We start from the raw sequence: 18,652 nt of genomic DNA on the forward strand, positions 1-18,652 counted from the left end.
AAAAGGATTTCTGTCTGTGCTTAATAGCATGCTCACCCACTGCTATCCAGATTTGGGGTGTCTGTGCCAAATATGGCCAACATTCCGTAATAACAACAATGGAGCCCAATTATGTCTTCTGTAGCGGAAACCCTTTCACAGTTCCAAGAGTTGTTGCTTTCTGTGTGACTCATGACCGTTTCAGTTATTGTCTTTTCCCTGTTACATTGAAGCAGATTTTTTTCTCTTCTCATTAATGAGATATTTTTATCCCCAGAACTGACACTCAGTGGATTTTTTTGTCATTTTCGCACCATTCTCTATATATTCTAGTGACTCTTGTTCATGGAAATTGTGAGAAACTCCCCTTTCCAAGTGAGTTTTCCACGAGTTCCGAGAGGAGCCTGCCCACAGACTATGGACCCTGTAAATTGTGATATAAAAGTCTCCGTTCGTGTATTTGGACTATATGGTTCGGGAACAGCCGCACGAACCTGAGACCACCCTGGAGCTTGTTAAGCCTAATTGCTACTTTGTAACAATTTCCACCTCAGTGTTGTAAGTGTTCATCTGTGTGGCCACAATTCTTATGGATGACTATGAGGTGGCGGCCATCTTGTTCGCATAAATGCAGGCAGCAGTGTTTGGGCATGAATCTCATGGAACTAAAATCGGACACAGAAGCTCCCTGACACCGCTGGACTTCAATCATCGCCTGCGTTCGGTTCTACACAAGTTAGAAGGACACTGTTCGGTCGAATCGTTAGTCTGAACAAAGGGAACAAGCTCCAGGGTAAGACCATTCACTATGTTCGGTAGTTTGTTCGTTTTCAAACTACCAAACTAGACCAACCGCAAGCCCTGATTCTATGGAACTGTTTTGGGCATGGGACCATGCGTGCGGGCGGTCAAGCAAATGACTTCCAGGAAATTCCTGAACCCCTGAACTGATCTGAGTGATTTTTGGATATATTGGTCACCCAGATCAGCGCTATCAGGGGATGTAACTTTTGTTTGTTTTTTTGAAAAAGTGTGTTTTTTTCTGTGCTTGGAGATAATTGGATTAGATTAGTACAGTTCCTGATCCAATTATCTCCCAGGCACAGAGGAGGGATTATTTGATTTTTGTATGGGAGTGTCCTGGACCTGAGAGCCAATGTAATTGTGTATTTGTTTCTACTGTGGTTTACTCTCAGGTCCAGGCAGGAGTGCCCCTTTCATGTAAGGCCAGTTGTGGCTGCCAATAAAGTATTCCAACTTGTACTCCCAGAACTTTGTGTCGTCTGGTTACTGGGGGGGGAAAGGGCTAATCACTGTTCCAGCTTGTTCCAGCGTGGAGGATTCAAGGTGGAAAGTCCTTGTAAGGACTAGAGCTCCCAGGACTGAGTGTCGTCCAGTGCCTGGGGGTGGATAGAGCTAATTCCCCATTCAGCTCCAGTAGAGAGCGGTTCCAGGACCCCAGTCAAGCCACGGCGATTGTGGGCAGAAGTGCTGCGGTTTGTCCCCTGTTTCAGCTAGGAAGGGGTCCTTGGCGGAGGTACCCAGCCGGGGTACAGGGAGCTCTGTTACAGATCTTTTGTGTTTGTCAGTTTCTGAGATACTCAAACCAAAACCAGTAGCAGTGACAACCATCCCATGGTCAAAATCAGACCAAATTTATACCTCATTCTGATATTTGGTTTAAACAATTCTACCTCTTGAGTATGTCTGCATTCAAGTTGCTTTTAGAGGTGAAGTTGTTGTTATGGGTGAAGCTGCTATGGGTGAAGTTGTTGTTATGGGTGAAGCTGTTACGTTTGAAGTTGGCGTTATGGATGAGATTGCGGTTATGGGTGAAGTTTGCATTGTGGGTGAAGTTGTTACGGGTGAAGCTGTTACGGGTGAAGCTGTTACGGGTGAAGCTGTTGCGGGTGAAGCTGGCGTTACGGGTGAAGTTTGCGTTACGGGTGAAGGCGTTATGGATGAGATTGCGGTTATGGGGGGGAGTTGCTTCCTTATAATTGGTTGATTAGATATTTGCATTGACAAAGCAGTGTATATAATTGAAAATTCATAATTAATATTGTACTTTCGTTAATTTGCAGATACTGTTACTGTAGAAGACTTAATTGCTGAAATTTTAAATAGAAATCAATACCCTGCTTCACAGCCTCTATACTCTCCACTCCCAAACCAATACCCTTCACTCCAAAACGTGTACCCATCTTTAGAACCGTGGAATATTCCACAAAGTGTTCCCCTGTCACAGCCATCTCTTTACCCTTCGTTAGAAGCACTTACAAACTATGTTTCACAAACTCCTCCATCTTTGTTTCAACCTCAACAAGAAATTGCTCAACAAAAACTGCATTCTGACCCCAAGACTAAAGGCTGGCAGCTGAGCATCTGTGGTCTAGATGAATATTTGCAAAAGTAAGTGATTACTTCTAATTACATTTTGTTGATATGAAAAGTTTTGCGTTAATTTGATCACACTGTGCAATGAATAGATGGAATCTCCTTGACATTTCCTGTAAATGAGTCCCCTGTATTAACCACCTAATAGATACTGCTGGGATCAGCTTTGACGATGATGCAAAACTCCCCGAAATAAATAACATTAGTGAGTGAATTTATGGAATATATTTAAAAATGGAGGTTATGAAAAAAGCCCTCTCCCGTTATTTTTGAATGCCCCTGTCAGCCCTTGTTTTCAGTTAGTGGGAATAACAGATCCACTCACTCATTACCTTACACCTGCAGTAAAAAAAAGGGAAAAGGCTAGTGGAGAGGACTGAGAGCTAGCCTTCAGCCCAGAGATTTTGACGCTCTGACGGACTCTGTGAGCCAAACTCTTGCATAGACATTATGTTCAGGGCCGGACTGGGAAAAAAATTCAGCCCGGGCATTTTTTGTTCACAGCGGCCCACTGAAAAGGGGGCGGGGCCAGATAGGGTGTGTTTTGTCATCCCCAATGACAAGCATGCCCCATCTCAAAGTGAGCATGTTGATTCAATGCTCTTCCAGGGCACGAGAAAAGGGCCCTGTATTTGTTCTGCACAGTGCAAGCAAATTTAATAACATGCTTGCATTGTTTGCTTGAAACTTGTCTCAGGGGTTTCCATAATTGGGATACTCACTGTATCCCATTTATGGAGACACTATGTGTTTGCTTACATGGAATCTAGTGTGTGCATAGGGGATCCAGAGTGTGTATGTCAGAAATGTAGTGTGTGTGTAGGTCGTGCAGCGTCTGTGTGTAGGGGATCTAGTGTGTGTTTGAAGGACTCAGGAGCGTGTATAGGACATCTAGTGAGTGTGTGTGCGTGTATAGAGGATTCAGAGTGTATATAGAGATTTAGTGTGTGTATATCTGTAGATATCCAGAGTTGGGTAGGAATCTATGGTTTGTCTGGAATTTAATGTGTTTAGGGGTGCAGTATGTGTGTGAGGGGTTCTGTAGTATATATACATATATGTTTGGTGTGTAGTGTGTGTGTGTGTGTGTGAGTGGTGCAGCGTGTTTGGGGGCTGCTGTGTGTGTGAGGTGTGCAGTGTGTGTGTGTGTGTGTGTGCTGTGTGTGTTAGGATGCTGTGTGAGGGTGGTGTGTGTGTGTTAGGGTGCTGTGTGAGGGTGATGTGTTTTAGGGTGCTGTGTGAAGGTTCTGTGTGTGTGAGTGAGGGTGCTGTGTGTTGGGTGTTAGGGTGGTGTGTGTGTTAGGGCGCTGTGTGTGTTAGGGCGCTGTGTGTGTTAGGGCGCTGTGTGTGTTAGCGTGCTGTGTGTGTTAGCGTGCTGTGTGTGTTAGCGTGCTGTGTGTGTTAGCGTGCTGTGTGTGTTAGCGTGATTTGTGAGGACGCTGTGTGTGTTAGGGTGCTGTATGAGGGTGATGTGTGTTAGGATGCTGTATGAGGGTGATGTGTGTTAGGATGCTGTATGAGGGTGGTGTGTGTTAGGATGCTGTATGAGGGTGATGTGTGTTAGGATGCTGTATGAGGGTGGTGTACCCTAAATAATACCCTAACACACATCACCCTCATACAATGATAATAATAAACATATATTTTAACCCCTCCAGTAGTTAAATCATTAGTATTACTAATGTGTTTGGGGAGGCAGGTAAATGCCAATACTGATGTGTTTTTTTTATAATAAAAGTTTTAAAAAAAACAACAGACATTATACCCCCACCCTTAATTTCCTACCTATAGCCTGGAGGGGAGGGCTGCTGACATCCATCCCTGGTGGTCCTCGTGGTAAGTGAACTCTAGCCCTTTGGGGCTAGAGTTCACTCTCGCGAGACCCGGCCGGTTGCCATGGCAACGGACGGATCTCGCGAGAGAAACCCGGCGGAGCTGCAAGTTAGAGCTCCGCCGGGTCCTCTCTCCAGGCAAGCTGGCTCCCTCCCTCTCTCCCCCGCCGGCGGCCGCGTTTGATTGCATGTGGGCCGGTGAGGGAGATCTTTGATCTCCCCACCGGCCCTTCATGCAACACAGCGGGGCCGGCGCTCGGATAGCGCCGGCCCTGCATAGACTGGCTGGATCTCCCCGGCCCGTGGCCATCGCGGCCCACCGGGCATTTGCCCGGTTTGCCCGATGGCCAGTCCGGGCCTGATTATGTTACATAGCGCCATCTGCTGGTGGAAGGTTCAGTGTCCCAATTATGTGTGATGTGAGAAGCTTTTGTATTTGCAATTGTGGCAATATGCAGATATATGCAAATACATATGAGAATTTTTACTATATTCCCCTAACCCCTCCTTGTGACAGCAATATTGTGTTGAGTTCTTTCCTATATGTATGAATTTTATGTATCATTTTAGTTAGTCACTATGAGGTAAATGTAGTGTTGTTAAACGTAAGTCCAGGTATAAAATGAAGGCTTTAAGGTTGCAATTAATTAAGTCTGCTTGATTTGGGGATCGAGGGAAAGGTTGTGCCAAAACAATATTAAATTGAATGCAAGAAACAGCTACCTCTTACCAGGGATAGTAAGCTCAACTCAACACAAAAAGTGGAATACCCTTTATCCACAATACAATACAGATATAAAAGAGAACAATAATACTGCTCACTTTTTAAAAACTCCAGGAGTGTAGAAATATATATATACTAATTTATATATCTCTACACTTCGGGAGTTTTTAAAAAGTGAGCACTATTATTGTTCCTTTATCGTTTTATGGTCTTCACAACATTGAAACAACTATCAATGTCTCACGTATCCCATAAGTGGGGATTGTACCACTGTACGCTATCAATACTAGAGCTGGTCAAAGCTCTTAAAAACGTGAGTAGGACCATATAGACTTTTTTCAACTGTATACCACATTCCGGGATATATTTCACGATTAGTGTCCCCCCTTGTGTTGGTAGTAGGACCAGGTTATCATTGGGCAGACTAAATGTGACAAACGGTTTATCTGCCATCACACTCTGTGTGACAGAGCTCCTTGTACCCCGGCTGGGTACCTCTGCTAAGCCCGCTTCCTAGCTGGAATCGGGAAACCTGAAGCACTTCTGCCCTAGTCGACGCAACTTTACTTGGGTCCCTCTGGAGCTCTTCCACCCGAACTGTAGCCCCATGTAGCAAAAGCGCAGCTTAGCGGAAAAGGGCCTTGACAGGGGTTAGGAGGTGGGCATAGGAGGAAGGAAGCAGGGATTGGAGTTATGGGTAAGTGGGCTGGCTATTTAAAAAGGCAGCCATTTTAGAACAATCACTTTTAATTCCTACCTGGCTGAGTTTGTCCCGCCCACCCTACCTTTGTCACAGCGGTGGGATGGGGAGCTGAAGTAGAAGATATAGGCTCCCCATGAGGAACCTGATGGAAATGGAAAATCGTGGTCATTGGTGGTTGGTAGATTTCGAGTCCTGTCGGTGGCTCAGAACCTGGTGGGGTAAGGGTATCCGGGTATACCCCTGCCGTGGTTAATTTATGTTTGGGCACTTTAAGTTGGTTCATGTTGGAATAATGTTCGTATATGTTATGTATATGTATATACGTGGAAACACTCACACCGCAGGAAACACTCTTGACCTCATCTTCACCAATCTCTGTACCACCTCTGATCTCTCCACTGTTCCATTTCCTTTGTCTGACCACCATCTGCTAACATTTAACATCTGCATACCCCATACCAAAATTTCACCACCATCAACTCTCCAACCTCGCAGAAACCTCAACTCCCTCGATCTCCAGCACTTCTCCACCAAACTCCAAACACTCCTTTTACCCATCTCAAATCTCAACTGCCCTAACTCTGCAACTACACTCTACAACTCCACTCTCTCCTCTCAACTTGACATCATGGCACCTCCTACAGTTAAACGCAGCAAGCGCCCCCAATTACAACCCTGGCACACCAAGCTGACCCGTTACCTCCAAAAATGTTCCAGAACTGCTGAACGCTGCTGGAGAAAGTCTCACTTTGCATCTGACTTTGTCCACTATAAATTTATGCTGCGCTCCTACAGCATGGCTCTTTCCTCTGCAAAAGTAAACTACTTCAACACCCTCATAAGCACACTGTCCCATCAACCCAAACACCTGTTTCACACTTTTGATGCTCTTTTTCGCCCTGTGACTCCCCCTCCTTCCACCACCTTGTCCGCCACAAACTTTGTATCTCATTTCACTGAGAAGATCTCTACAATCAGGAACGAGATCTCTAATCTCTCTCCTACCCCTATCAATACAACACCCAACCCCACTCCCCCTGCTATCCTATGCTCATTTGCAACTGCTACAGCACAAGAGGTTTCTGCTCTGCTCCTGTCCTCCCGCCCCACCACCTGCAACCTCGATCCTATTCCCTCGCATCTCAACCGCACTTTGTCTCCCTCTCTTGCTCTACCTCTCGCTAACATCTTCAATCTCTCCCTTTCCTCTGGCACATTTCCCTCACCCTTCAAACATGCAACCGTAACCCCGATTCTGAAAAAGCCCAACCTTGATCCCAACTCCCCATCCAACTACCGCCCTATCTCGCTACTCCCATTTGCCTCCAAGATCCTCGAGAGAGTTGTGTACGCCAGATTGACAGACTTTCTCGAATCCAACTCTCTGCTTGACCCCCTTCAGTCTGGATTCCGCGCTGGTCACTCTGTCGAAACTGCTGTGACCAAAGTATCCAACGACTTAATTGCTGCTAAATCTCACGGCCAATACTCTATCCTAATCCTCCTTGATCTTTCTGCCGCATTTGACACTGTTGATCATCAACAGCTTCTTCACATTCTTCGTAACTTTGGTCTACGGGATACTGCTCTCTCCTGGTGCTCCTCCTACCTCTCCCAGCGCTCTTTCAGTGTTTCTTTCTCTGGCACTGCCTCTTCTCCCCAACCCCTCTCTGTCGGCGTCCCCCAAGGTTCTGTCCTCGGCCCCCTACTGTTCTCTATCTATACTGCCTCCCTTGGTAAACTCATCAGCTCCTTTTGCTTTCAATATCATTTATATGCAGATGACACACAAATCTACCTTTCCTCCCCTGATCTCTCTCCACCCACCTTGACTCGTGTTTCTGACTGCCTCTCTGCTATTTCCAACTGGATGGCTGTTCACTGCCTTAAACTCAACCTGTCCAAAACAGAACTTCTAGTTTTAACTCCCTCAAGTGCTGCTACTCCTGTGTCTGTCTCCATCCAAGTCAACGGCGCTACTATCACTTCTACCTCGCAGGCTCGCTGCCTAGGGGTTCTTCTTGATTCTGACCTCTCTTTTACTCCCCATGTCCAATCGATAGCCAAATCCTGTCGCTTCCAACTCAAGAACATAGCGCGCATCCGCCCATATCTAACGCCGGACGCGGCTAAGGTACTGGTTCATGCTTTTGTTCTCTCTCGCCTTGACTATTGCAATCCCCTTCTCACCGGTCTTACATGTTCCCAGCTTGCACCGCTGCAATCTATAATGAATGGCTGCAAGGCTTATTTTCCTGTCCGGTCGCACCTCCCACGCCTCCACGCTCTGTCAGTCCCTGCATTGGCTTCCAGTTAGATACAGGGCCCAATTCAAAATTCTGGCACTTGCTTACAAATCCCTACATAATGCTGCTCCAACATACCTATCCTCCCTCATACACAAGTATGTCCCATCGAGACCCCTGCGCTCAGCCCAAGACCTACGCCTATCTTCTGCCCGGATTCCCACCTCTGATGCTCGCCTTCAAGACTTCTCCAGGGCTGCACCTCTTCTGTGGAACTCCCTTTCATCCTCAATCCGAATTTCACCCAGTCTCCACTCCTTCAAAAAATCTTTGAAAACTCACTTCGTCATTAAAGCGTGTCAATTACACTGTCAGCAGGCTTCTCATCCCCCACCCCATGACTCCTTTCCTGCAACTGTCAAAAATGACCTACCAAGCACTCAAAAAACCCTTCTCTCACAAACTATTTAATTCCCATAATTTAACCCTTTGTGTCACTATACCCCACTCCCTCTAGCATGTAAGCTCATCGAGCAGGGCCCTCATCCCCCTCTGTTCCTGTACGTCCAGTGGTCTGATCTCAATTATGTGTCTGTTAGTCCATCCATTGTACAGCGCTACGGAATTCGTTGGCGCTATATAAATAATAAAATAATAATAATAATAATAATGGGGGTCATTGCCTTTTATATTAACAGAAGGATACAGGTGCAAGGGCAGAGTATGGGGGGCAATGACCCATGTTATACATGTTAAGTTATTATGGTTATATTATTATAATTATTCTAATTGTTATTATTTGAGATTGTTTAATAAAGCTGTGGACAATTTTTCAGTGCATTATTGGGAAGGGTATGTGGGTGGTTGTCCTGGATTCCGACTGCCCATATGGCGACTATACACCGGTCAAGGTTGCAGCTCTCCTTCCAGGCAGGTATCGTCCCCTTTGCCTATTTCGCTGCAAATTACCAGTCTTGCTATTCAGGTAGTGCATATTGCTATTGCTTCCAACAGAGGGCGCTACACAGGTTCCGTAGTCAAATCCACCTAGTTGGTACCAAGCATCAGCCGTACAGAAGAGCAGATAAATCATTTAACACTAAATATTTTGCACATACCCTGTACCTATAATGGGCACAGGGTGACTAAAATATAAGAATAGTTCAGGGACCTACATAAATAGTCTATGTGAAGTTCCTGGTGATGGTGACTACCGTCATCTTGGGGGAAGGCTGTGGTAATGCCCGGTGCTGGTGGAGAAACAGACAACACAGTGGGATAAGTCTGGATCCCAAGTCACGGAGATGTTACCCCTATTCCTGTTACAATAGTGAAAAATACATTTATCCTTATAATTAATATGTGAGATTTAGCCAGTAAAAAACGAATTATGCCAATAAATACGGTTTAAATACCAATATGATAAAGAGACTAATCAATACAGGTTAAATAACGATCAGTACACAATAAACAGACTACTCAATACATGATAAACAGACTAATCAATACAAGTTAAATCCCAATCAATACACGATTAACAGACTAATCAATACACAATAAATAGACTAATCAATACACGATAAATAGACTCATCAATACACAATAAATAAACTAATCAATACATGATTAGCACACTAATCAATACACAATAAATAGACTAATCAATACAGGTTAAATACCAATCAATACACGATTAACAGACTAATCAATACACGATTAACAGACTAATCCATACACAATAATCAGTAGTAATTCTGATAGCAGCTCCCATCGTTTAGGTGTGTGTGGGAATCCATATAAATGCTGAATGGTTTAGAGAATAAAACAATTCACCTGATCTACTCTGCAGGGAGAGAATTAGCCAGCAGAGGGAGCTAGTCACCATAAAATCCATATTGTTTTACTAACAGCGTTATTTACTAAGCTGGGAATTGTCTGGAACTAAGCTCAGTATTCAGTTCACGTATTTTGACACTGGGTTTAGTAAATGAATCTATAGGCCTTAAAGGGACACTCCAACCGCTGAAGCAGTTTCGTTTTCCTTAGTCAAAGCTTTTTATTGGGAGATTGTCCCGGTCGGTAGGTAGGATGGCTCAATGCATGTGCAGTATGTTCTATATAAACCTGTAAGAATCCATACAGTCCTTCTGTAATATCACCAGCGACACACGCATTTTATCTCGTTTTGTTAGTGATGTAGAAAGAAATCATTGTGGTTTTATTCCCATCTCAGTAACGTGGTCTTTGCTGTTTCTTGGTTTTAGCATGTACAGTTTGAGAAGCCACATTGCCCTCCTGAGACTGAACTCTGTCCAGCTGAGGCTCCGCACAGACACGTCGCCGGGGTTAGCGCGTACGGTGAGTCCTACGCAGAACAAATCCCATGATATTACTTCAAATTACTGGTCAATGTAAATAACAAAACGTTTTAAAAATCTGAATGACCATAAATACCATATAATTATTCCTATGCCAGTATACAATATCAGGCAGCATCTGACGTAATCCAGGAATACAATGTGTACATTACACCAATCGTAGAACAGACAAAAAATACAATATACAAAAAAGTCTACAGGTGGTGGTAGTCAGAAACAATGCTGCTCACCTCCAACCTATAGAAAAAAACACCTATATGGGGCTTAACCTCTATACGTACCACTATGAATAAGAAATACAACATAACATCAAACAGAACGAGTGCAGAGGTGGGCTCCAAGATTAATTAAAGGAACAGAACATTTTAATTATGAAGAAAGGTTAAACGGACACGCCGCTAAAAAGAAATAAAAACTACTGTTTAGTAGATATACCCCAAATTATAACTTGCATGCATTCATTGTGGTTATATATAAAACAGCTTGTAAAAGCTGTAGATCTTGTGTCTGCAGCCTTTGCAAGCCCTCCCTTTCTAGCCCCGCCCAGACATTCTGCGGCTGTTCAATCACAGACTTCCTAATGCAGCTCAATGAGAAGTCTTTACAAGGCAGGTGCTCTGGGCAATTGCTGCCTCTTGAGTGTATCTCCCCTGAGCTAAACAAACCAGGAAGTAACAGAACCTGTTATCTGATTGACAGCTAGGGGAATGCACAGGCGGCGGCCTTAGGGCGCCACAGAAGGCACCTGGCCAGAGACTTGGATTTTTAAATATTTATGACAGTACGCCAGCCGCCCCTCACAGCTCACAAATTGCACCCTAAGCCCACAGAAGCCGCCCCTCACAGCTCACACACTGCACCCTAAGCCCACGGCGGCCACCCCTCACAGCTCACACACACTGCACCCTAAGCCCACAGCAGCCACCCCTCACACCTCACAAATTGCACCCTAAGCCCACAGCAGCCGCCCCTCACAGCTCACACACTCCTCCCAAAGCCAACAGCGGCCACCCCTCACCGCTCACAAATTGCACCTTAAGCCCACACAGCTCACACACTGCACCCTAAGCCCACAGCGGCCACCCCTCACAGCTCACACACACTGCACCCTTAGTCCACAGCAGCTGCCCCACACACACTGCACCCTTAGCCTCAGGAGCTGCCCCTCACAGCTCACATACTGCACACTTAGCCCCAGGAGCTGCCCCTCACAGCTCACACACTGCACCCTAAGCCCACAGCGGCCACCCCTCACAGCTCACACACTGCACCCTAAGCCCACAGCGGCCACCCCTCACAGCTCACACACTGCACCCTGAGCCCACAGCAGCTGCCCCTCACAGCTCACACACTGCACCCTTAGCCCCAGGAGCTGCCCCTCACAGCTCACACACTGCACCCTAAGCCCACAGCAGCCACCCCTCACAGCTCACACACACTGCACCCTAAGCCCACAGCGGCCACCCCTAACAGCTCACACACACTGCACCCTAAGCCCACAGCGGCCACCCCTCACAGCTCACACACACTGCACCCTTAGTCCACAGCAGCTGCCCCTCACAGCTCACACACTGCACCCTTAGCCCCAGGAGCTGCCCCTCACAGCTCACACACTGCACCCTTAGCCTCAGGAGCTGCCCCTCACAACTCACACACTGCACCCTTAGCCTCAGGAGCTGCCCCTCACAGCTCACACACTGCACCCTTAGTCCACAGCAGCTGCCCCTCACAGCTCACACACTGCACCCTTAGCCCCAGGAGCCACCCCTCACAGCTCACACACTGCACCCTTAGCCCCAGGAGCTGCCCCTCACAGCTCACACACTGCACCCTAAGCCCACAGCGGCCACCCCTCACAGCTCACACACTGCACCCTAAGCCCACAGCAGCTGCCCCTCACAGCTCACACACTGCACCCTTAGCCTCAGGAGCTGCCCCTCACAGCTCACACACTGCACCCTTAGCCTCAGGAGCTGCCCCTCACAGCTCACACACTGCACCCTTAGCCTCAGGAGCTGCCCCTCACAGCTCACACACTGCACCCTTAGCCCCAGGAGCTGCCCCTCACAGCTCACACACTGCACCCTTAGCCCCAGGAGCTGCCCCTCACAGCTCACAATCTGCACTCTTAGCCCACAGCAGCTCCCTTGGCACTGGGGAACTCTCCTCCGTCTTCCGACGTCACTGCTGAATGCGGATGCGCGGAAGAGCCGCGCACATTCAATCAGTCCATAGGAAAGCATTTCTCAATTTTTCACAGTGAGAATCGCGGAAGCGCCTCTAGAGGCTGGATTAACCCATAGGTAAACATAGCAGATTCTCTGAAACTGCTATGTTTACAGCAGAAAGCGTTAACCCTAGATGGACCTGGCACCCAGACCACTTCATTGAACTGAAGTGGTCTGGGTGCCTATAGTGGTCCTTTAATTCTTTGTAGCATTGCCATTAGTGTTTAACACAATAATGACTCATTGTGATTTTATTAAGGGATACAATTTAAATTATGTTTCTTGATCCAAGGATAAATCTGTCTGCCATTCTGGGGTCAAGAAGGAATGTTTTTCCTAGTTTGCTGCAAAATTGAATTAGAGGGGCAAAGGTTTAAAAAATAATATCAGGAAGTATTACTTTACTGAGAGGGTAGTGGATGCATGGAATAGGCTTCCAGCTGAAGTGGTAGAGGTTAACACAGTGAAGGAGTTTAAGTATGTGTGGGATAGGCATAAGGCTATCCTAACTATAAGGTAAGGCCATGACTAATAAAAATATTTAGAAAATTGGGTCAAATGGTTCTTATCTGCCGTCATATTTTGTTTATATGTTTCTATATCAATGTATCATTCTTTATCAGTGTATCAATCTATATCAGTGTAACCTTCTATGTAACATTCTATATCAGTGTAACTTTCTATGTAACATTCTATATCAGTGTAACCTTCTATGTAACATTCTATATCAGTGTAACCTTCTATGTAACATTCTATATCAGTGTAACCTTCTATGTAACATTCTATATCAGTGTAACATTCTATATCAGTGTAACATTCTATTTAACATTCTATATCAGTGTAACATTCTATATCAGTGTAACATTCTATGTAACATTCTATATCAGTGTAACATTCTATATCAGTGTAACATTCTATGTAACATTCTATATCAGTGTAACATTCTATATCAGTGTAACATTCTATGTAACATTCTATATCAGTGTAACATTCTATATCAGTGTAACATTCTATGTAACATTCTATATCAGTGTAACATTCTATATCAGTGTAACCTTCTATGTAACATTCTATATCAGTGTAACCTTCTATGTAACATTCTATATCAGTGTAAGATTCTATTTAACATTCTATATCAGTGTAACATTCTATATCAGTGTAACATTCTATTTAACATTCTATATCAGTGTAACATTCTATATCAGTGTAACATTCTATGTAACATTCTATATCAGTGTAACATTCTATGTAACATTCTATATCAGTGTAACATTCTATGTAACATTCTATATCAGTGTAACATTCTATATCAGTGTAAAATTCTATGTAACATTCTAGATCAGTGTAACATTCTATATCAGTGTAACCTTCTATGTAACATTCTATATCAGTGTAAGATTCTATTTAACATTCTATATCAGTGTAACATTCTATATCAGTGTAAGATTCTATTTAACATTCTATATCAGTGTAACATTCTATATTAGTGTAACATTCTATATCAGTGTAACATTCTATGTAACATTCTATATCAGTGTAACATTCTATATCAGTGTAACATTCTATGTAACATTCTAGATCAGTGTAACATTCTATTTAACATTCTATATCAGTGTAACATTCTATATCAGTGTAACATTCTATATCAGTGTAACATTCTATGTAACATTCTAGATCAGTGTAACATTCTATATCAGTGTAACATTCTATATCAGTGTAACATTCTATGTAACATTCTATATCAGTGTAACATTCTATATCAGTGTAACATTCTATATCAGTGTAGCATTCTATATCAGTGTAACATTCTATATCAGTGTAACATTCTATATCAGTGTAACATTCTATTTAACATTCTATATCAGTGTAACATTCTATATCAGTGTAACATTCTATATCAGTGTAACATTCTATGTAACATTCTATATCAGTGTAACATTCTATATCAGTGTAACATTCTATATCAGTGTAGCATTCTATATCAGTGTAACATTCTATATCAGTGTAACATTCTATATCAGTGTAACATTCTATTTAACATTCTATATCAGTGTAACATTCTATATCAGTGTAACATTCTATATCAGTGTAACATTCTATGTAACATTCTATATCAGTGTAACATTCTATATCAGTGTAACATTCTATATCAGTGTAGCATTCTATATCAGTGTAACATTCTATATCAGTGTAACATTCTATATCAGTGTAACATTCTATTTAACATTCTATATCAGTGTAACATTCTATATCAGTGTAACATTCTATATCAGTGTAACCTTCTATGTAACATTCTATATCAGTGTAACATTCTATGTAACATTCTATATCAGTGTAACATTCTATATCAGTGTAACATTCTATGTAACATTCTAGATCAGTGTAACATTCTATTTAACATTCTATATCAGTGTAACATTCTATGTAACATTCTAGATCAGTGTAACATTCTATATCAGTGTAACATTCTATATCAGTGTAACATTCTATGTAACATTCTATATCAGTGTAACATTCTATATCAGTGTAACATTCTATATCAGTGTTTAACACAGGTTAACACAGTGAAGGAGTTTAAGTATGTGTGGGATAGGCATAAGGCTATCCTAACTATAAGGTAAGGCCATGACTAATAAAAATATTTAGAAAATTGGGTCAAATGGTTCTTATCTGCCGTCATATTTTGTTTATATGTTTCTATATCAATGTATCATTCTTTATCAGTGTATCAATCTATATCAGTGTAACCTTCTATGTAACATTCTATATCAGTGTAACTTTCTATGTAACATTCTATATCAGTGTAACCTTCTATGTAACATTCTATATCAGTGTAACCTTCTATGTAACATTCTATATCAGTGTAACCTTCTATGTAACATTCTATATCAGTGTAACATTCTATTTAACATTCTATATCAGTGTAACATTCTATATCAGTGTAACATTCTATGTAACATTCTATATCAGTGTAACATTCTATATCAGTGTAACATTCTATGTAACATTCTATATCAGTGTAACATTCTATATCAGTGTAACATTCTATGTAACATTCTATATCAGTGTAACATTCTATATCAGTGTAACCTTCTATGTAACATTCTATATCAGTGTAACCTTCTATGTAACATTCTATATCAGTGTAAGATTCTATTTAACATTCTATATCAGTGTAACATTCTATATCAGTGTAACATTCTATATCAGTGTAACATTCTATATCAGTGTAACATTCTATTTAACATTCTATATCAGTGTAACATTCTATATCAGTGTAACATTCTATGTAACATTCTATATCAGTGTAACATTCTATGTAACATTCTATATCAGTGTAACATTCTATATCAGTGTAACATTCTATATCAGTGTAACATTCTATGTAACATTCTAGATCAGTGTAACATTCTATATCAGTGTAACCTTCTATGTAACATTCTATATCAGTGTAACCTTCTATGTAACATTCTATATCAGTGTAAGATTCTATTTAACATTCTATATCAGTGTAACATTCTATATCAGTGTAACATTCTATATCAGTGTAAGATTCTATTTAACATTCTATATCAGTGTAACATTCTATATCAGTGTAACATTCTATGTAACATTCTATATCAGTGTAACATTCTATATCAGTGTAACATTCTATGTAACATTCTAGATCAGTGTAACATTCTATTTAACATTCTATATCAGTGTAACATTCTATATCAGTGTAACATTCTATGTAACATTCTATATCAGTGTAACATTCTATATCAGTGTAGCATTCTATATCAGTGTAACATTCTATATCAGTGTAACATTCTATATCAGTGTAACATTCTATTTAACATTCTATATCAGTGTAACATTCTATATCAGTGTAACATTCTATATCAGTGTAACCTTCTATGTAACATTCTATATCAGTGTAACATTCTATGTAACATTCTATATCAGTGTAACATTCTATATCAGTGTAACATTCTATGTAACATTCTAGATCAGTGTAACATTCTATTTAACATTCTATATCAGTGTAACATTCTATATCAGTGTAACATTCTATGTAACATTCTAGATCAGTGTAACATTCTATATCAGTGTAACATTCTATGTAACATTCTAGATCAGTGTAACATTCTATATCAGTGTAACATTCTATGTAACATTCTATATCAGTGTAACATTCTATATCAGTGTAACATTCTATATCAGTGTAACATTCTATATCAGTGTAACATTCTATTTAACATTCTATATCAGTGTAACATTCTATATCAGTGTAACATTCTATGTAACATTCTATATCAGTGTAACATTCTATATCAGTGTAACATTCTATATCAGTGTAACATTCTATTTAACATTCTATATCAGTGTAACATTCTATATCAGTGTAACATTCTATGTAACATTCTATATCAGTGTAACATTCTATATCAGTGTAACATTCTATATCAGTGTAACATTCTATTTAACATTCTATATCAGTGTAACATTCTATATCAGTGTAACATTCTATATCAGTGTAACATTCTATATCAGTGTAACATTCTATATCAGTGTAACATTCTATATCAGTGTAACATTCTATATCAGTGTAACATTCTATATCAGTGTAACATTCTATATCAGTGTAACCTTCTATGTAACATTCTATATCAGTGTAACATTCTATGTAACATTCTATATCAGTGTAACATTCTATATCAGTGTAACATTCTATGTAACATTCTAGATCAGTGTAACATTCTATTTAACATTCTATATCAGTGTAACATTCTATGTAACATTCTAGATCAGTGTAACATTCTATATCAGTGTAACATTCTATGTAACATTCTAGATCAGTGTAACATTCTATATCAGTGTAACATTCTATATCAGTGTAACATTCTATGTAACATTCTATATCAGTGTAACATTCTATATCAGTGTAACATTCTATATCAGTGTTTAACACAGGTTAACACAGTGAAGGAGTTTAAGTATGTGTGGGATAGGCATAAGGCTATCCTAACTATAAGGTAAGGCCATGACTAATAAAAATATTTAGAAAATTGGGTCAAATGGTTCTTATCTGCCGTCATATTTTGTTTATATGTTTCTATATCAATGTATCATTCTTTATCAGTGTATCAATCTATATCAGTGTAACCTTCTATGTAACATTCTATATCAGTGTAACTTTCTATGTAACATTCTATATCAGTGTAACCTTCTATGTAACATTCTATATCAGTGTAACCTTCTATGTAACATTCTATATCAGTGTAACATTCTATATCAGTGTAACATTCTATGTAACATTCTATATCAGTGTAACATTCTATATCAGTGTAACATTCTATATCAGTGTAACATTCTATATCAGTGTAACATTCTATTTAACATTCTATATCAGTGTAACATTCTATATCAGTGTAACATTCTATGTAACATTCTATATCAGTGTAACATTCTATATCAGTGTAACATTCTATATCAGTGTAACATTCTATATCAGTGTAACATTCTATATCAGTGTAACATTCTATGTAACATTCTATATCAGTGTAACATTCTATTTAACATTCTATATCAGTGTAACATTCTATATCAGTGTAACATTCTATGTAACATTCTATATCAGTGTAACATTCTATATCAGTGTAACATTCTATATCAGTGTAACATTCTATATCAGTGTAACATTCTATGTAACATTCTATATCAGTGTAACATTCTATATCAGTGTAACATTCTATATCAGTGTAACATTCTATATCAGTGTAACATTCTATATCAGTGTAATCGCTGCCCCCCATCCCCCCAGCCCACTTGTTGTGTTCCCTTTTTACAGTTAATTTTCACACGCAGCTCTTAATGAAGATGTGTTTAGACTTTTTAGGTAATTTCTGATCTGAATATTCAGTGAGTTGTAATCTTATTATCTGAGTTGGGACTTTGCAAACAATATCTGGAGAAGTATCCCACCAACATGATATGTCTTCCTTTTACTGGACAGCTTTCATGGTTGGATGGGTGAACTGGTGTGAAGCAATGGAGGACAATTCGAATTAAGGACGGTGGGTGTCTCTATGATATACTTTCCTTCTATTGAGAATTTTAAATCCCAAGTTTTGCATTAAACTAAAAAAAAAAGATTGAATACTGAACACAAACTGCAAACTT

General features: G+C 40.9%; 1 protein-coding gene across 2 annotated transcripts in view; it reads left to right on the forward strand.

Annotated features, from left to right (window-relative positions):
* PIK3C2G (phosphatidylinositol-4-phosphate 3-kinase catalytic subunit type 2 gamma) overlaps positions 1–18,652 on the forward strand; it is a 367,222-nt gene that overhangs the window by 106,430 nt on the left and 242,140 nt on the right. For both annotated transcript variants that reach the window (XM_063446623.1, XM_063446622.1), the window contains exons 5-6: positions 2,064–2,391; positions 10,146–10,239. In XM_063446623.1, coding sequence (XP_063302693.1) covers positions 2,064–2,391; positions 10,146–10,239 — 422 coding nt within the window. The remainder of the gene's footprint in view (positions 1–2,063; positions 2,392–10,145; positions 10,240–18,652) is intronic.

Source organism: Pelobates fuscus, chromosome 3, assembly GCF_036172605.1.
Source record: "Pelobates fuscus isolate aPelFus1 chromosome 3, aPelFus1.pri, whole genome shotgun sequence".
In the NCBI taxonomy this organism is placed as follows: Eukaryota; Metazoa; Chordata; class Amphibia; order Anura; family Pelobatidae; genus Pelobates; species Pelobates fuscus.